Source organism: Linepithema humile, chromosome 5, assembly GCF_040581485.1.
Source record: "Linepithema humile isolate Giens D197 chromosome 5, Lhum_UNIL_v1.0, whole genome shotgun sequence".
In the NCBI taxonomy this organism is placed as follows: Eukaryota; Metazoa; Arthropoda; class Insecta; order Hymenoptera; family Formicidae; genus Linepithema; species Linepithema humile.
The window spans coordinates 802,790-819,794 of NC_090132.1; the positions used below are offsets into that span (position 1 = coordinate 802,790).

The 17,005-nt window shown below is 40.7% G+C and overlaps 2 protein-coding genes across 5 annotated transcripts in view; one reads left to right on the forward strand and one right to left on the reverse strand.

Moving 5' to 3' along the window:
- The window catches only part of LOC105675400 (uncharacterized), a 59,252-nt gene extending 50,672 nt beyond the window's left edge, over nt 1–8,580 (forward strand). For 2 of the 4 annotated variants that reach the window (XM_067356409.1, XM_012372526.2), the window contains 11 exons: nt 207–728; nt 991–1,864; nt 2,264–3,157; nt 3,244–3,462; nt 5,254–5,429; nt 5,926–6,177; nt 6,252–6,413; nt 6,821–7,106; nt 7,185–7,416; nt 7,500–7,653; nt 7,782–8,580. In XM_067356409.1, coding sequence (XP_067212510.1) covers nt 207–728; nt 991–1,864; nt 2,264–3,157; nt 3,244–3,462; nt 5,254–5,429; nt 5,926–6,177; nt 6,252–6,413; nt 6,821–7,106; nt 7,185–7,416; nt 7,500–7,653; nt 7,782–8,042 — 4,032 coding nt within the window. In that variant the 3' untranslated portion in view covers nt 8,043–8,580. The remainder of the gene's footprint in view (nt 1–206; nt 729–990; nt 1,865–2,263; nt 3,158–3,243; nt 3,463–5,253; nt 5,430–5,925; nt 6,178–6,251; nt 6,414–6,820; nt 7,107–7,184; nt 7,417–7,499; nt 7,654–7,781) is intronic. The other 2 variants (XM_067356410.1, XM_067356411.1) reach the window with 2 other exon arrangements.
- A 124-nt stretch (nt 8,581–8,704) lies between these two features.
- On the reverse strand, nt 8,705–16,920 carry LOC105675401 (transmembrane channel-like protein). Its single transcript, XM_012372530.2, has 18 exons — nt 16,791–16,920; nt 14,485–14,658; nt 14,040–14,241; nt 13,616–13,853; nt 13,338–13,526; nt 13,025–13,260; nt 12,583–12,774; nt 12,099–12,347; nt 11,929–11,998; nt 11,652–11,829; nt 11,008–11,337; nt 10,714–10,947; nt 10,488–10,594; nt 10,112–10,407; nt 9,725–9,904; nt 9,483–9,603; nt 9,040–9,365; nt 8,705–8,899 (listed from the first exon to the last, which is right to left on the reverse strand). Exons 1-18 carry the CDS (start codon nt 16,891–16,893, stop codon nt 8,740–8,742), a joined length of 3,585 nt encoding a protein of 1,194 aa, XP_012227953.2. The 5' UTR covers nt 16,894–16,920; the 3' UTR covers nt 8,705–8,739.
- Nucleotides 16,921–17,005: the final 85 nt, after the last annotated feature.

Genomic DNA, 17,005 nt, shown 5'->3' on the forward strand with positions numbered 1-17,005 from the left:
GACGCGATTCCCACGAACGTTAAAAACTTGCGACAGACTAATATATAAGCGTATTGAAGCATTGGATATCTTGTGAAAGCCAGTTTCTACAGTTGTACAATTACGTCCAATTAACGGAACATGATCACTATCGATTAAGTCTATTAAAGTGTTGCTAGTTTCGCAACACGCACGCCGCGTTCGTTATAACGAGACGATTTTTCTAGAGTATCCTTCGCGGCAAGGCGATCAGTCGGAAAGATCAGCGGAAAAAGAATGTCGGCTTCCCGGAGTCTCTTGCAGAAGTAATCGGTTACGGCGGCGATGACTTTTCCGACGGCGAAGAGGAAAGGGACGGTGTGCAGGCCGACCTGTCCGCCAAATCGGAAGATTCGGTGCCAGACAGCGAGGAGGAGCGCGCGTTATTCGACCTGACTCGCGCGAATACGAACTTCAATACGGTCACCGCAAACTTAACGGACCTGGAGAACAGCGGGGCGAACGAGGCGACCAAGCCCTCGACGACGACGCCTGCCAAGTCCTTCGCTTCTTTGATGCTGGGTAGAATACAGAGAGACGCCGACGGTAGGAAGACGACTCTCTTGGTCTCGGTGACGCCTTTCGGCGGAGACGAATCTGTTCCCGCTGCCAAACGACCCATCGATCGAAAGATCAACGCGATCAATTTGCAAGTCAGTCCGTTCAAATGCAAATCCGCGGATGAAGGATCGTCGGACAACACTACTGAGGTGAGTAGAATGAAAACTCTATCTCCACATCTGTTTGTATCGCAGTATTTAATTAAATACAAAATTGAATATAAATTAGTTATATATATATATATGTAGGAACAATTGAACTCGTTGTAATAACGAAATGAACGTGACACAAACGTGATACTTAAACTAGCAAATTAGATCGAGTCTTTAATTTTGCAATTTCAAATCGACACTTATCGTATTATATAGAAAGAATATCTTTGAGTAGACATCTTTATGTCTGATATTAAAGATTGCTAAGAAATTCAATGGAACGGAACGAAAGAAGCTCGACGAACAGGAACAAAAGTCGCCTCCGGAACTGGGGAAAATTGTAGACATGCCATTGATCACCTCTTCCAATATGATTTCCGTTATGCGGAAGGAAAGCTCGGCGAATTCCGCCAACGCGGACGCGGAGAAAACGGCGGAGACGACGACGGCGCAAAAGTGCTCGCCCGTTTGCAAAGTCGAGAAGAGAAACGCCATAAACGTCCCGCTTAATGGCGTTTCAGCGGTGAAAAAGACTGAAGTTGAGCCGTCGTCAAGGATATCTGCGCAATCCGCGCCGAACAGTGGCGTGGGAGAGAGCGAGTGCGTAAAGAGGACGACGGTGAAGAAAAGCGAATGTACGCAACAAAATGAGGAGAAAGAAGCGGGAGCCGAGCTCGCCTTGACGTCTCTGAAGAACGAGGAGACGCCGGAAAGCGATCGTCCGATGAATATCATCGATAAAAGTGGCAACAAAGAGTCGTCGCCGCAAGTGCGCAAGGTCGAAGGGGGATGCGAAAACGCGATGGAAAGAAAATTTTGCTTCGAAAACAGCCGGGAGCTCGCCGGGGAACCGGACGGCAAAGCGGACGAGGAGGAATTAACGGAACCGCCGGCGTTGCCTACGAGCCCGCCGCCGATCATAACCACGGAACCGAGGACCTCTTTTCTACACGGTAACGTTAATAATATCGATTTGAAAGCGAAACCCGTCGTACCGCAGAAGCCCGTGACCTTTTCCACGAAGGCAAGCCTGAACGATGGTCCGCTCACTGTGAAGAAAATTCCCAACAGCGATTACGTACTGCCGCCGCCGTCCGTTCAAAATGTCGCCAGCAGATCCTTGCAGCATTTAAGTAAGTATTTTACGACTCGTCGGAGTGCTTAAACGAGAAATCATTTTTTAATTGAAGCAAAAATTCTTGGACCGCCTTTAATTGCTGCAAAGTCTAAATCTTTACATATTGCTTTTTGTATTTTTTAAATAGATTGTAAGTTTTGAAATAAAACAAAATTTTTTTTAAAATTTTTTTACTCTCTCTTACGATTACTTTTTTTTTATCAAGCGATTAAAATACTGTTTGTTTTAAAGAGACAATTAATTTTTTTGCATTGTTAAAACTGATTTGTACGAACAGAAATAAATTAATTTCATATGACTCACTGTAATAAAAAAATTTATAAAAATTTTCTTTTTTTTTTTAAGTTTTTCTCACACTTTTAGTATCATTGCGATGCGTATTACGTCTTTCTAGATTTGCAAGAGATAAGCTCTCGACATGCAGCGAAGAAGAATACCTCGAGCGAGGTTTCATCGGAATATCAAGTTTCCTCGAATATAACTCAAAACTTGGAATCTGAAAATCGAACAAAACCCCCATTAAAATCCGCTCTTTCGCCGTTATCTACTTCCATTTTAAATACTCCAACAGCGCCAAGCTTGTCGAGGAATTATCCGATGGAAAATGAAGAAGCGGACGAGAACATTGCGCCGGATGAGGAGTTTCCGGAAATCACTCCCGTTTCCGTGTCCACAATGGAGCTTATACGCTCGCCAAACAAGAGAAGAATGGCTCCGCGACCGCCGGAATCCGCGGAGGAACTTCTGCCGGTCTCTTCTCTGTTCGCGAGGAATCCGGGAGCGAATATGAAATCCGATTCACCGGTCGTCCGCGAGAAGGAGAAGAGAGAGCGATCGTCCTCGTGCAGTCCGAAGTTTCGCAAAGCGGTCTGCGAACTGCCGGATCCAACCAGCGCAAGCGTTAAAGTCCAACCGACCGAGTCCGCTTCTAGAAGAACGATATCCCTGTCGCAGGACAGCTTGACTGCCGAAAAGGAGGTGCGGGAGGAGAAGAAAAGGAGCAGAAATCGAAGAGGTTTCTCCCTGAAGAGGTTCCTAAGAATGGGCTCGAGGAAGGATATGGACATGATCACCGGCCAGACGTCGGGCGCGAAGGCCGACGAGATACCGTCGACTCCGCAACCGAAACCGCGATTGGAAATAATCCATCCGTTGGAGCTGGACGGCGCCGCGGTGGAAGTGCTAGGAAACGACAGAATCGCCACCGTCAAGATCGGCGAGGATCAGACGGATTCCAGTGGCGCGAGAAGCGAATCAAAAACGGCGCGATCTCCTCCGTCGTCCGCAGGTGAGCAAATTAATTTTTTACACAATTTATAATTTCGTGAGATTTCGGATATATATATATATAAAATATATGAAATAAATTATAAGGCGTTACGGCGAGGCCTGGGAAACCCCCGCCGCCGCCCAGAACTCAATCCCTCGAGGATTGGCCGAGGCCGGATTCGGCGAACAAACCTGTCAGACCGCCGCCGCCTCGCGCGGAGATCAAGTTGAACGTTACTTCTCCGAGAAGCGACAAGATATCCTCGAAGGCCACGTGGAGGCCGACGGCCGCGACAACCTCGGACTCGATTTACGCGAATCTGGGTAAGTTCAGGCCCATACAGTGTAACTGATCACGTCGCGACCGTACTCGATGTTAACAGCCATACTCACACGAACCTTCGCGACAGCCGCTTTTTTAAAACGAGAGAGACGTCACTCTGCTTGCGCGGGGTACAGCGATCGAGCCACGTGACACCGGATGATAATACTTGCTTTTTTTCTTCTTAATCGCATTTAATCGGATGCCGCAATCGATCGGGCGGGTCGCACGAAGGAGATTGAGATTGAGAATTATATTTTAGTTAAGTTGAAACTTTGATTATTATTCACATGCGACAATAAGAATGTGACAAATACGCTAAAGTATATATTATTATTTGTAGAATTAAGACTAGAGCTTAAAGAATGAAATAACGAAAGTAGAATCCGAGTTAAATCTCGGCTTTAAAAACTTTAGGAGGCGCTGAAATTATTTTTGGAAAGTCACAATATTCTGTGATAAGTGTTATATTGATAATATTTTCTATGATGTTACTGTGTACTCTCAGTGAAAGAACTTATTCCTACTCTTTCGGACGAGATTTGTCCCTGTCAGGCACTGGTATTGTTCCATGTAATGTTAAGCGCAACATCGATTAAAGTGCTATAGCTTTTTATTCCTAATACGGATTACTTTTACAGAGCATTCTTCCGTGATAAGATTGCAGTAGAAAGTTTGAGAATGGCTGGTTAAGTGAACACGCTGCTTGTTATACCTTACTCTTTGCAGAAGAATGCAAAGGGTGAAAATTCTGTAAACTATAAACATCTGTGTCTGAAATAAACGTATATTGTCTGAGAAGACCAGAGTTTCTGTTCATTGAATTCGTGATCGCACTTCGGTCACGCGGATACGTATATACCGTACAGTGTTGCGGAATGTGTTCTCCCGATGCTATGGCTTGTTCGTTGCACCTCCGCATCAATCCCCCCCTCCCTCATTAACGCGTACAGGGAGCCGCGTCCACCGCGCTGGCATAAGCGCGACTTACTCAAGCGTAGCCGCGCGCACACGAACCGCGTTCACGTCTCTCTCCGTTTTTTTTTTTTTTTTCTTTCCTCCCTTTTGCGGTAGTTACATAACGGTGCGTGCGCCGCGTACCACAGGCAACATTTGTTGACGTTACGCGAGGACTCCTCTAACCGATCTGCTGGGTGCAACTAACGCCGCATGCATTGCACGCACTACGATTGCGTACTGGCATAATCCATAATTGCGTAATTGACATACCATTAGGGTCTAGGTTGACTCGTAAGATTTAGATGACGTATGCTTGTAAGGAGAAAATTCGTAAAAGTCCCCGATAATTCAAGAATCCTCGATCCTCATGCCTGTTTTTGCTTGTCGTGTAGCAGGAGGCGTCGTTTAAAAAATTCGTCGGCTGAAAATAATTTCGCCTGATTATTATCCGAATATGAACAATGAAAATTGTTGCGGCTGTCCAAATTACAACAATTATTCGGGTGCTGGAAAATACAGGAGCATAATAGGCGCATGAGACAAGTTAGTTGTAGCTCTAATACATCATTATGTGGGAAATGAAATGATTAGAATATAAAGGATACCCCGTCCACGTACTGACAGCACCATTCCACATGCGTGGGACACGCATCATGGGTGAACTAACGTTCGTTACGCACGGTCGTCATGCGAAATCCCGTTTTGTGTGCGCGACGCGGACATGTTCCTTTAGTACGCTAGGCGAACTAGATAGCTAGCCAGCCTGTTTTTTTGTGCCTTGTGTCTTGTGGTACTAACCCGTGGCGCTTGACGGATGGCGAACGTGCCTGCAGCAGCGGAGGATGTTACAGGTGAGGTGCGCAGCGCCCTGGCACCCTCGAAACCCCAAAGAACCGCCAGTATGAGAGACCGGGCCGTTTGCCAGCCCGTCCCGAAGAGGCACGGCGCGTCGTCCGACAGTCAGGACTACGACGGTCTCACCGCCGTGCGACCCACGTCCGACTCGCCGGTAACAGATCTTCTTCCATCAAACCCGTTTTTATCCGAACCGATTCCAAACGTAGGATTTGTACGTATTAGAAACTGTTCGCTCAATTATCTGGTTATCTAGTCGTGAGGATAAAAAAAATTCACGCAGCGCAGAACATTGCAATCTGGCAAGTCGCGATGTAATGTTACAAAAACATTACATAGAATGGTCGTGGACATGGACGGAATTTTAATAAGATTGCAGCAATGTTGCAGTGACGCATGTCGAAAGCGTGGTAAAAATATTGCAATGCAATTGCAATTGCGAGATGCAATGCGCGTCCGTTTGAAAAGATCTGTCATTTTGCAAACAGATCGCAGATAAAATCTTGCGCGCTTTGGTATATAAAATTAATAAATCGAAAAATATTTTGGGAAACATTTACATACGTACTAAATGCCATCTGGTATCGGTTCAGCGTAAATATATAATGTTTGTGACAACACAGTATGATATACACATTATTTTATCTCAGACGTCCAACGACAGTCACGTGTACGAGTGCCTTTCGAGCTCGCCCGAGTGCGATTCGAATCTCGAGCTGCGACACGGTGGCGGTGGCGTATATCGCATGCCTTGTAAAAGAAAATCAGATAGTAGTGCAATGGGTGGAGACCCGGAGATGAAGCTTCATCAACCGTTCGTGAGATCGACCTCGTTGCCGTATTGCGGCAGCGAAACCGAGAGCGAACTTTACGCGCCATACACGTTTTACACCGGTGACGAGGTGTGTATCACCTGTTACATTTGTTTTCCGTTGCTGTTTCACTTCTTAATAATCAAAAATATTTGTAAATTTAGGGTGCCGAGGAGGATCAGGATTGGAAAAATAGGGACGACGATCCAAGAATGGGTCGTTTGAGGCAACGCAGGGGACGCACGATTGTTCATCGAAGTCTCGAAGACAATTACGGCGCCGTAGTGGTTGCGAATCACGAAGCGCTTGCTCAATTCCTCGAACAAGTATGTTAAATTGATATTTTTGTTTACAGAACAGCACGATAAGCGTTATTAATTCCTTTCACTTATCGCTCAAGATTCGATCGTTTTTTGTATAGTTGGATTTTTAACAAACATTTTAATTGACTATTGTGCTGTTTCGATATAATTTTATATTTTTTTGCTAATAATTATTATGATATTTGAATGTTTGGAAATTATACGTTTGGTTCGAAAATGCCTAAGTGAAAGACGTTGATAACGTGTTTACATATTAGCGTGGAAAGAATGTATCCGTATCTGTGAATCATCGTATATATTTTCCATATTTTATTTTATATTTTCACATATTAGGAACTTATTTCTTTTGAACCTCAAATATTGATAAAAATGTAATATAAAAATAATTAACAATGAAATATTAACAACAGGAAAATCAAATCGTTCAGTTGCCGGCAAGTCTACGTGCTCTGAAGAATGCGAATCCGCGGCTGAAACATTTTAATATCGATATTCCGACATCGATTTCCATCGGCAGGAGGATATTTTGCCCGGCGACATGGAACGATCAGAACGTCACTCTCTGCATAACATTCGATTTAGCTATGCCTATGCCACAAAGAGATTTTTATCTAACGCCTGTAGCGGAATTCATAGATAAAGTGCCGAAAGAGATAATGGAGAAAGTTCAATTATCTTGGAACGAAGATATGGAAGGTAAGCACACACGCTGTGACCTGTGCGGTGAAAAAATATTCGATTGCATACGATGTGTAACGGTATTTCTCATTTTAGCGACAATTTCGATTGTTCCGTGCTTGCATGTGTCCACCATACAATCGTTCGGCGCGATGTCGAAGGACATAAACAACGAAGGTGTGAACAGGGAGACATCATTCGTGTTTCTTCAACTGGTTAACGCTTTGAAAAGTCTCCAAGCGCGTGGGATCGAGGACGCGAGCAAGTCTCTGAACGACGTTATACTCTGCAGAGAAGATGTCTATTATCGGCTGTACCTCCTGCAGGGGTTAGTATTTTTCGCATGACGACAGCTTTAATTCGATATAATAATCTAATTTCGTCACGCAACCTTTAATTTCCGTTTTGCAGGAGGTTGAACATAGACCCGAGCGACGAACCCGGCGAGGAACGAGTCTCCCTGTGCGAATGCGCTCTAATAGCATTACAGCAATTGCATCTGACGGACGAGCTGCCACTTGTGCAAGATTTACTTGTACACGAAAAAGCGGTTACTCTCTCGCAGGTGAGAATCTATTTTAGATTAATTCCATTTTGCTGCGAAATTTTCTCTTTTTTTTTTCTAAAAAAAGAAATCCGATTCTAATTTATCCACAAATTATTTTACCGTGTAAATAATATTTTGACGAATAGGTAAAATCTGTGCTTGAATTCTCGCTATGGGGACCGGCCGACGTGCCTCTCGGTGGCCCGCGCGAAAGAGAAGTGGCGCTGCAAAGATGGCTCGACCTCGAAAGAGCGAATGTACTTCACGCTCTTGTCAAAACAAAGACAGCTCTCACCGTAATAGACGAATATCAATTATTATTTTTGGTACGGACCACTGCCAAGATTATAAGTGAAGCGTCAATACTCTTAGACGAGCAACGTAATCGCTTGACACGCAAGTGTTGATCTGTCACGTATCGCAAGTTCTAGAAATACTAAATATTCGGGAGAAATCTGTCTTGATTCGTAACAAGCGCGCTACGATAATGTAGAATAATTTTTTTATGCATGTTACTTGTGTTTCTTATTGTCGACATTTTTTAATAAGCGTTGTTTTATTTGAGATTAAAGGAACAATTAACTCACACTGAAATTACAAACTATACATTTTTTAACGATAAGCATACATTTTTATCTTTGCGGGTTATATTAACACACATATCGTTAATTTTGAAATAGCTCAATAAAATAGCTCATTAAAAGTATTTCGAATAATACGTAATATAATATTTGACAATAAGACGAAGACATTTACGTACGTGCCAATGCTCAATCAAAGTGTGATTTTGCGTGTATGGTGTTCGACTACGCGTGCCTCGACTATCTATCTCGAGCCTATTTTGGAGTTAATTATATTACATTGTTCATAGCAGTAATAACTATTTCTAAATATTTATAAGTATTTTATAGCACGTTTGTAGAAATAAATATGATACAACCATAAGACGTTTTCATTCGTGCTTAGTTACGAGATGATGCATTCAGTTGGGATTAACTTTCAATTGTTTTTTAAATTTTTGTTAGATTAAGGTGGTAGTGCTAGAAAATATTAATTATTACCTACATATTTTATTCACATTTTTTATTGATTACACTAGGCTCATTACGTTATCTCTTGAACACGATCTTCGGGCACATCGCTTAATTCGGCGGATTCATGAGTATCGCTGCACACAATTTCTTTTTCATTATTTATTTGAATTTCCGGTATAACGCTCTGTTCGCTCGACTGCGAGTCCCAAGAACATCCAACGCTTATTGGTCTGTTTGAGAATATTATTTGTTTACAATTCGACAACATAATTGATAACGTAATGTTAATATGTTTAAATTTGCAATTGATTTGAAATCTATATTTATTTCAGGCATTTTTTAAATTATTGTAGTATAATTAATGTTGTACCTTTTGTTGGAAGATGTATCATTTAATTTTGGATCAACTTCTTCCTCATTTCGTTTACTATTATCAGACATTTGATTATGGCGCGACGATTCTTCGGTATCGTTCGGTATTGATCCTTTCTTTTCCACCGCGTCACTCACATTCCCGATTTGAACGTCATCTCTCTGAGTTATTTCGGAATTTCGAGATAACTCTGATTTGGCCTGCGGCAAGGCTGGAAGAATCTTCTTCCATCTCGATAGTGGAGTATCGGCTACATTTTGCCTTTTCTCCGCGATTTTAAAGAGTTTTCGACGTTCTTCTATACGCTCGTGTCGTAATTGCATCTGAAGGAAACCCATTACTGCGTGTAAGTATAATCCAATATTATATAAATAAGCATCGACATACTACAATTTAGTTACATGTGGAATTCAAAGAGAAATTAATAGATTTCTTTGTACCTTTAGATCGTTATTCGCTTCTCGCAAGGATTTAGCGAGAGATGCCATATAATAAATAATTAATGTCATCAGAACAATGAGTGGTATTACTATACCAGGCGATGCGACGTAATCGATACATCTAAATAGATCAGATTAAATTTCGAAATAGATTATATGTGCATTGCTTATAATGAAATGTGATTTTCATGCAAAGTGAGTCGAAATTTAATCACGCAATTATAAAAAAAACACAGACATACCGTTGAATCAGCTGCGGAAGCGATTTTGTTAAGCTTCGCGTCGCTAAATGGTAAATCCTTGTGTAACCAGAAAATGGACCACAATGCCACGAAGGCTCGACCCAAACTATAGCGTAACCGACCGGCAACACGCATAAGAACAGCATGGTCAATAAAAGTGCGTAGTAGAAATTGTTAGATCTGAAATATGGCGAAAGCAATTGTTGCGTGAGAAGAAATAGGCATGAGAAGACATGAAATATTATTGACGAATCAAAGATGCAAATTGTTTGTATTGACATTTAACATACCTAACAAAGCACAAATTGCGTCGAAAAGTTACTAACATATTTTAATTATTTAATTGCTGCAAAAGTATGGTATAATATTAATAGATAAATAAATAACCTGGAGGCTCTGAAAACTACTTCATGCGGCACGTTGCACGTCAGAACCGCCCAGGAGCGTAGATACATTAAGATGACAAGTTTGAGAAGATTCAGTGCCGTTAAACCGGGACTGAAGAACATTCCCATCCAAATGATCCCTTGATTATGCACTAAATACAGGATGTTTTCGGCTATTTTAAAATCGCCGTATTGCGGGAATTGTTTCTCCAAGTCCCAACACCAGCAGTTGTTCATGAAACGCACGAAAACGGCACGGAAGAAATCCACGCTGAGGGTACTTAATATGGTGAGTATCTAAAGAGTTGTATATAGAATTTAATGCTTTCTTATTGCGACATTATATATTTAAGCGTCTTTTTTGTTTTGTATCTTACCAAATCCATGACAGTGATCTTGGCGAGCTCTTGCCCGAACATAGTTTCCCAGCATAATCGACGTAATTTTTTGCGAGTCTTCAGATCTAATTGTCCCGTGGACATAGCTGCAAGCGCATATGAATAAATACTTGGAAAAATTTTATCTACCGCTAAACACAGAAAAGTAATGATAACGATTCTCTAATTTTTCGGGAAAATAGTTATAGATTTGACAAATATTTACCTAAATTTCTTGGCGACGCAGTGGTGCAAACTTTTTCGAAACATTTTATCACATAAATCTCTTTCGAAGACTGAGTTACACGTTTATTCGATTGTAAAGTAGAAACGTCACTTTCTGACGTATACGTTGCAACCGTCGTAGGTGTGAAACTAAATTTAACAGATTGTTGTTTGCTATCTGCAGGCGACGAAAGATCCAAAGGGTTTTCGGTAAAGTCATCAGTAATCATTGATTCTGCAATTGCATGTACATAATATATTATTTTTTGTATGTCAGTTTAAGATTTGTAATTACCTTTTATTGTGCCTGATTCGGTGATTGTCGATGCTACGGTTTCACTCTGGGACGAAGTGGAACTCGTCGAGAAATTTTCGGCAATTGTTGAATCTGTCAAAAAATTCGCGGGCACAGTTGAACTTGCATCGTAGAATTTTTTATCTGTACTTTGAGTATTCTCTTTCTTATAAGATGTGGTATAGGATTCGTCGCTATCTATATCTGAAGTTTCGTAATGATAATAATCCACATAATCATCATAATCGGAGGTGTCGTTAAATTCTTCGTACAGTGTGTTGATATCCAAAAAGGGATTAAGAGGAGGTTCTTGTCTGATGGATGACAGTGCTAAAACAATCGAATTGATAAAATTTTCCCTAAAAAAGTCTTTATAGAACACATAAAATGCCATTCATAAAGCGCATTTGTTACTTTCTAAATTTTCAAATTTTTTTATTGAATTTTTTTCATTAAAAGGATGATTATAAGCGCCTTGGAGTTCAAAAAAAGATAGATTATTAACATGAAATATTTGCGCACTTTACTTTAGAATTACTGAAATATATTTTTTAAAATTTGTTATAAATTGAAATGTTATAACACATATATCTGAAAGTATTTCGATCGGTTTGTAAACGCAGCGGTTAACAAACGGATTATACTTTGTTCCGGGATTTCCCTCTTAGCATGAGAGTGGCTAGCATTGCTGATTAAAATGAGACCCAAAGATGCCATTGTCACGATCTGCTGTGTACGTGTTACCTCCGTGTCGTCTCCGCATGGCACTGATTTACGCACGCAATTCGTGTTTGTCGGTTTAAGACTGTAAAGATCGTGTTTCTGCGCAGAAAAATATTTAACATGTAAACCGGCCGATAAAGCCGATGAATAATGTTGCACGTCGTATCCTTAATCCATGGATAATAACGAATTACGTACCATAGAGCTTATTTTATGGAACAGTGCGAATATCAGTGAGTAGAGATTTAGCAAATTCAAGACCATTATCCTGAAACGAAAGAGCGGCCAAGTGTATCGCTTGTACTCCATTGCGAGTAAAGCGCATCCTGTCACAATTAGTAAATAGCTCGATTACTAAGTAGCTTTACCGCGCCAGTTGCATTCTGAGCTGCTTTCTGGGATGGTAGCTTTCGAGAAAGCCGAGGATCTCGAAGAATATTGGGAAGCCGTTCGTAATCAGGGATATCACGATCGTGATCTCGTTTTGCCGCCACCAGTTATGCGAGTCGTTCTCCGTCGTGCTCCGTTCGACCACCTTGATTACGGCGTACGCCGACAACGCGAGCAACGATAACACCGCCACGTTCACGAATATCCTCATCGATATGACTTTCCAGCTGTAAAAGTAATTGCTCGTGCAATATATTAATCGTACCTGGCGGCCAAATTTTCTGAAGAGCGTTGCGTAGAAAAATGATCTTTCACTCTTCTACTACTAAAAATAAGATTTTCAAATTTCGCAAAGTTTTATTTGTTGTAATATAAAATTCGAGATCTGAATAATTAATGCCATATCTTTAACGCCGCGTCTGTTCAATTTTACAGAGCTGTGAATTATATAGAATCGATTACTTTCTTTCGTCCTTCTGCTTCTCTGCTTCTTCCACCAGAGCTTCCTTGAAGCTGACCACGATGCTGGCCGTGCGATTGTGCGCAGTTTCCGGATTACCTATCATGAAATCCCATCCAGTGAAAAGCTTCCACGAAAAGACGTACTCGTCCTCTTTTTCGGTCAGTTTACTCAAACGCGAATTCTCCGCCATTCTGAAACAAGGCATCATGTGCTCATATACTTGCTTCGTTACTTTCCAACAAGAACGTCAACGGAATGATTTCGAGAATAATGAAACAATTCCGCTTGGAGTACATCAGCTTTGCTCTTTCTTCTAAAAAAAAAAGTGTTTCTTTTCTGCCAATTCGACGATCGCTAATTACGAGAACTCAATTGTTAAATCGTGCGGCTTGAAGAAGAAGCTGTGCTGCGATATTCGACAAGAAGAGATCTAGCCGGTACTTGCGCAGGATTGCGACGAAGCTATACGTGTACACGACCAGATTGGTGACGAAGTACGCCAGAGGTAGTCTGTAATTTCGGTTCGAGTCCTGATTGGTGTACCACCCGTAGAAGAACGGAGAGTACTTCAGCACTCCCTCGAATTCCCATAGAGTCAACAACTGCTTCGACTTGACGCTTTCTTCCTTCAGCATAATCTTCCTTTCGCCGGCGAGCGTCGCATTCGCAGTCAACACCTGTCGGAAAGTGGAAAAAAATCGCGTCCTTGTTAAATGTTAGAGGTGCGCAAGAAGTTTGCGAAGTAGTATCTCACCTCGGGTATCGCCACGAACGCCGTAAGAGTTGCCGCGATCACGAAATTGATCCAAAAGAGCCAACGGAGAAAAATGAAATAGGACGCAACGGCGGATCCGAAGTGAGACTCGATCTCCATGATACGAACTTGCCAAGGTATCAGCCACGTTTGCAGATTAATCAGCTCGCGTCGGAAATACTGCCACTTCTAAAAGACGAGATCCATTTACGAACTTTGCCGCGCGCTGCTTCCAAGTTTTATGTTAATCGCGCGCAAAAAAAAAAAAAAAAGAATACCTTAGTCATGTAAATCGAAACGCGTGCTATAACATCTTTAGTGCTGCGACTTTGAGCGAGTCTCTCTTGCAGAGCGCCTTCGTGTCGTCGAACGTAAGACTTAGCCTGCTGTACGAGCTTGATCTTACGTCGAAGAGGCCAAGGCTGTTGCTTCACACCGCTCAATACCTCCTTGTGCAGCTTGAGATTTTCGAAAATCTGCTCCTGATTGCCGCTTTCCTCCATCGAAATTATCGTGCTATTAAATTCATTATTATCCGATACTTGCGTATGAAGAAATACAATTTAAGCGTCATATTTGTTAGATTCGTAGCAAAGAAAATTTGCTCGTTACAGACTTCAAGTAAATTGTTCTGCTAGAATTTAAGTATTCAGAAAGAAACTTCAACGCAGCATTAAAAGATATTTCATCGCAAATACTAACTCGCCCGAGCTCGTGGTGTAAGCCGAGGATCGACGGCGAGCGATGTTCTCGACGTCGGTGCCGAACGGCGACGATGGACGCCGTTTTCGTCGGCTCTGTCGACGTGTCGAATTCCGTCGCTGCATAATCGCGCAAACGGACGCCGAATAATCATCCTCGCTGTCGTTCCCACCGTCGTCCAGCGTTGGCTTTTCTATCGATGCTGGATTTTGCAAAGTTTCACTTAAATTCATTCGTTCGGATATCGCTAATCAGGTCAAACGATATTGATATTGCAAACAGAAATAAATTTATCAAACAGACTTTTAGTCTGCTGATAACTTAAAAGTCTCTATCAGCGTCTCACCATGCTTTATCAAGGAAAAAAGTGATTTTACATTTAATAGAAGAAAAAAGTAGTGTGGTGAATTTTTTCGTGCAGCAATAATATGTAATGTCAACTGACCAGCAATCGCGATGCGTTGCATATTGTCGCGAGGTCTCGCGTCTATGCGCTCGCTTGCGATAATCCGCGATCTTTCCCGGCGGAAACTTCGTCGCACTGACACTCGACGATAGCAAACGTAACCGACTGTCGACTGGTCGGCGTTTGCGGCTGCGACGGGGATGACGGACCCACCTACGAACGACGAAGGATACCAATTACTGTCTTCGAACAACGATCATAGATCTCCTTCGGTCACGCGAGTAATGAAGAGCTCAGCGACCCGCGGAGCTCGCCGAGACCCATTTACGTTTGAAATGATGTCAATTACGAGAGCCTTTCTTATTAAATTTATGACGTCAGTTATGCAAATGCAGAATTCGGCAAAAGGTAACATGAAGTGACGTGACGTAAAATTTAGGATATAATATTTTTATATCGATGTTCGATCAACATTTTCGGAGATTTGAAATAGATATGTTTAGAGTTTGTGTAGGCGTTGCCATCACACGTGCAACCACTGTCTTTTATTATTTATTTATAAATAATGCATTATTTATTAAGAAACACACAGCATTGTTCAAAAATACAATTCACCTTCCAAGTTTGAGAATAAATTTTACTAAACAATCCTTTTTTTTTTACAGGATTTCAATAGAACTTGAATCTCTTTGTTTACGTGTCTATAAGCGATCTTTAATCCGAGATCCGAGGTCACATGACACACCTTTAAACATCCTATATTCTGTGTGATTCGATCGGATCAACGCGCCTGTGATGATCGTGCGTACGCCCTACTTGATCAAAGTCGATTCTAATCTCATAAACTATATGTCTTGTTTAAAATATGCACTTCGAACATGAAATAATCAACATTCAGATGTACGATTTTAGAAAAAAATAATCCTTTTATTTTACTAAACTAACAGCTCTTTTAACTTTCTCGACTATTTTTTTTTTTAATATTTGTGCATTTATATAATAAATAATTAAGAGAGAAATTGATGGTTCCAGCCAAAAAGAGAAACTTATATTCTTTTTCATTGAGTATTTTATTTTATATATTTATTACACATAAGTTATTACGCTTATCATACGCGATTCATCGACAATCCAAATTTAAATCTACATATGCGAAGCAACGTGATTTCAATGCAGGTTTTTTTTTTAATTTTAGGTGATTGCTCACATACGGAAGGAACCACTTGCGATATTTGAAAGTGACAAGAATCGAAAGAACACATTAATAGTCGTCGTTATACATTCTTTGTAGCTTGTACGACTCCACCCTTTCGCTTCGCTGGTAATCACTTTCCTCGAGGGAAGAGTATGATTACTATCACGTATACGTGCTACACGCGATCCACGAAAATCATTCCCATACTGCCCAATGTAATTATCGTTAATGCTTCACGAGCTTCGACGATCGATTGCAAATTAGCCTTTAATTTATGAAATTGTTCAAATATAGTAAGTAATAGGTGTGAGAAGTGTGAAGTGAAACGAAGCGAGAAGCGATATTCGAGTTTTAATTTTGTCCTAACATGACAAAATACGCGTGTCGGGAGTGTCGACTAAAATATTGTTGTAAATCGTTCCGACGTAATCTCGCAATAATATAAAATGCGCGTCGGGAGTGCCGTTTAAAGTGCCATGCGATTTTCGTATTTGTGACGCGAACGCGTGTGAATATTTTGAAGACTACTGAGAGGAGGAGGAGACTCAGGAGGAGCATCAGACGCCGGCGGATCAATTTGACGGTGAATAATAATTTATTTATTTGTAGAAAATGTGTTTCCAAAGATTTAAAATTTTAACAAAATATTTACATTAGTTAATATTCATAATTATTAGCAATTTTTTACATATTAATTTTTTTTTTCAAATAAATCTGTTATTACATATTTGCTTAAAAAACGAATTAAAAGTTTAATGCACGCAAATATAAGTTCATAAATGTTAATAAATAAATATAAATATTAATTATTTTAACGCGATTCTAATCTTGATTATTTATTTTCGTATTTTACAGATCAACTATGCAGAACAACAGAATAACAACTCCGCTGCTGCTCATCGATCGGTGAGTTAGTCCAATTTGTCTTTTTTATTATTAAAATAATGAATCGAACAATAGGGTAAAAAACATACTTTTGTGAGACACTTTGCAGATCTTTTATTGCTTTTAATGATCTATCTGTTCTAGAAATCTTAAATAAAACGTGTGAATTTTTTAAAAATTTGAGTACTTTAAGATACCTTATTTTTTTTATGATATCTGATATCTTTAAGATACCTATAGGATCTTATTGATAATAAAATTTTACCTAGAGCTGTTGGCTTATCTCGTCCATGCATTCTGTTCAGTTTTAGAATTTCAGGATTTTCCACTTCGTCCGTCGACGAAGCTGGCCATGAGTCAACTTGCATTTTATACGCCACAGGTGATTATATTTGCTATATTAATCATATTTCTTAATATCACACAGTATAGTCTTGCTATGTAAAAAGGAAAGCAAATCTACCGCGGAACTCGAATGGT

What these genes read in the sequence shown, in the direction of transcription:
- LOC105675401 (XM_012372530.2), bottom strand. Translation starts at nt 16,893, where the DNA reads ATGCAAGTTGACTCATGGCCAGCTTCGTCGACGGACGAAGTGGAAAAT. An exon ending in AAGCAGAAGGACGAAAGAAA is followed by an intron (nt 12,348 to 12,582) that starts GTAATCGATTCT and finishes TTACTTTTACAG; the next exon opens with CTGGAAAGTCATATCGATGA. An exon ending in CGAATCAGGCACAATAAAAG is followed by an intron (nt 10,948 to 11,007) that starts GTAATTACAAAT and finishes ATGCAATTGCAG; the next exon opens with AATCAATGATTACTGATGAC.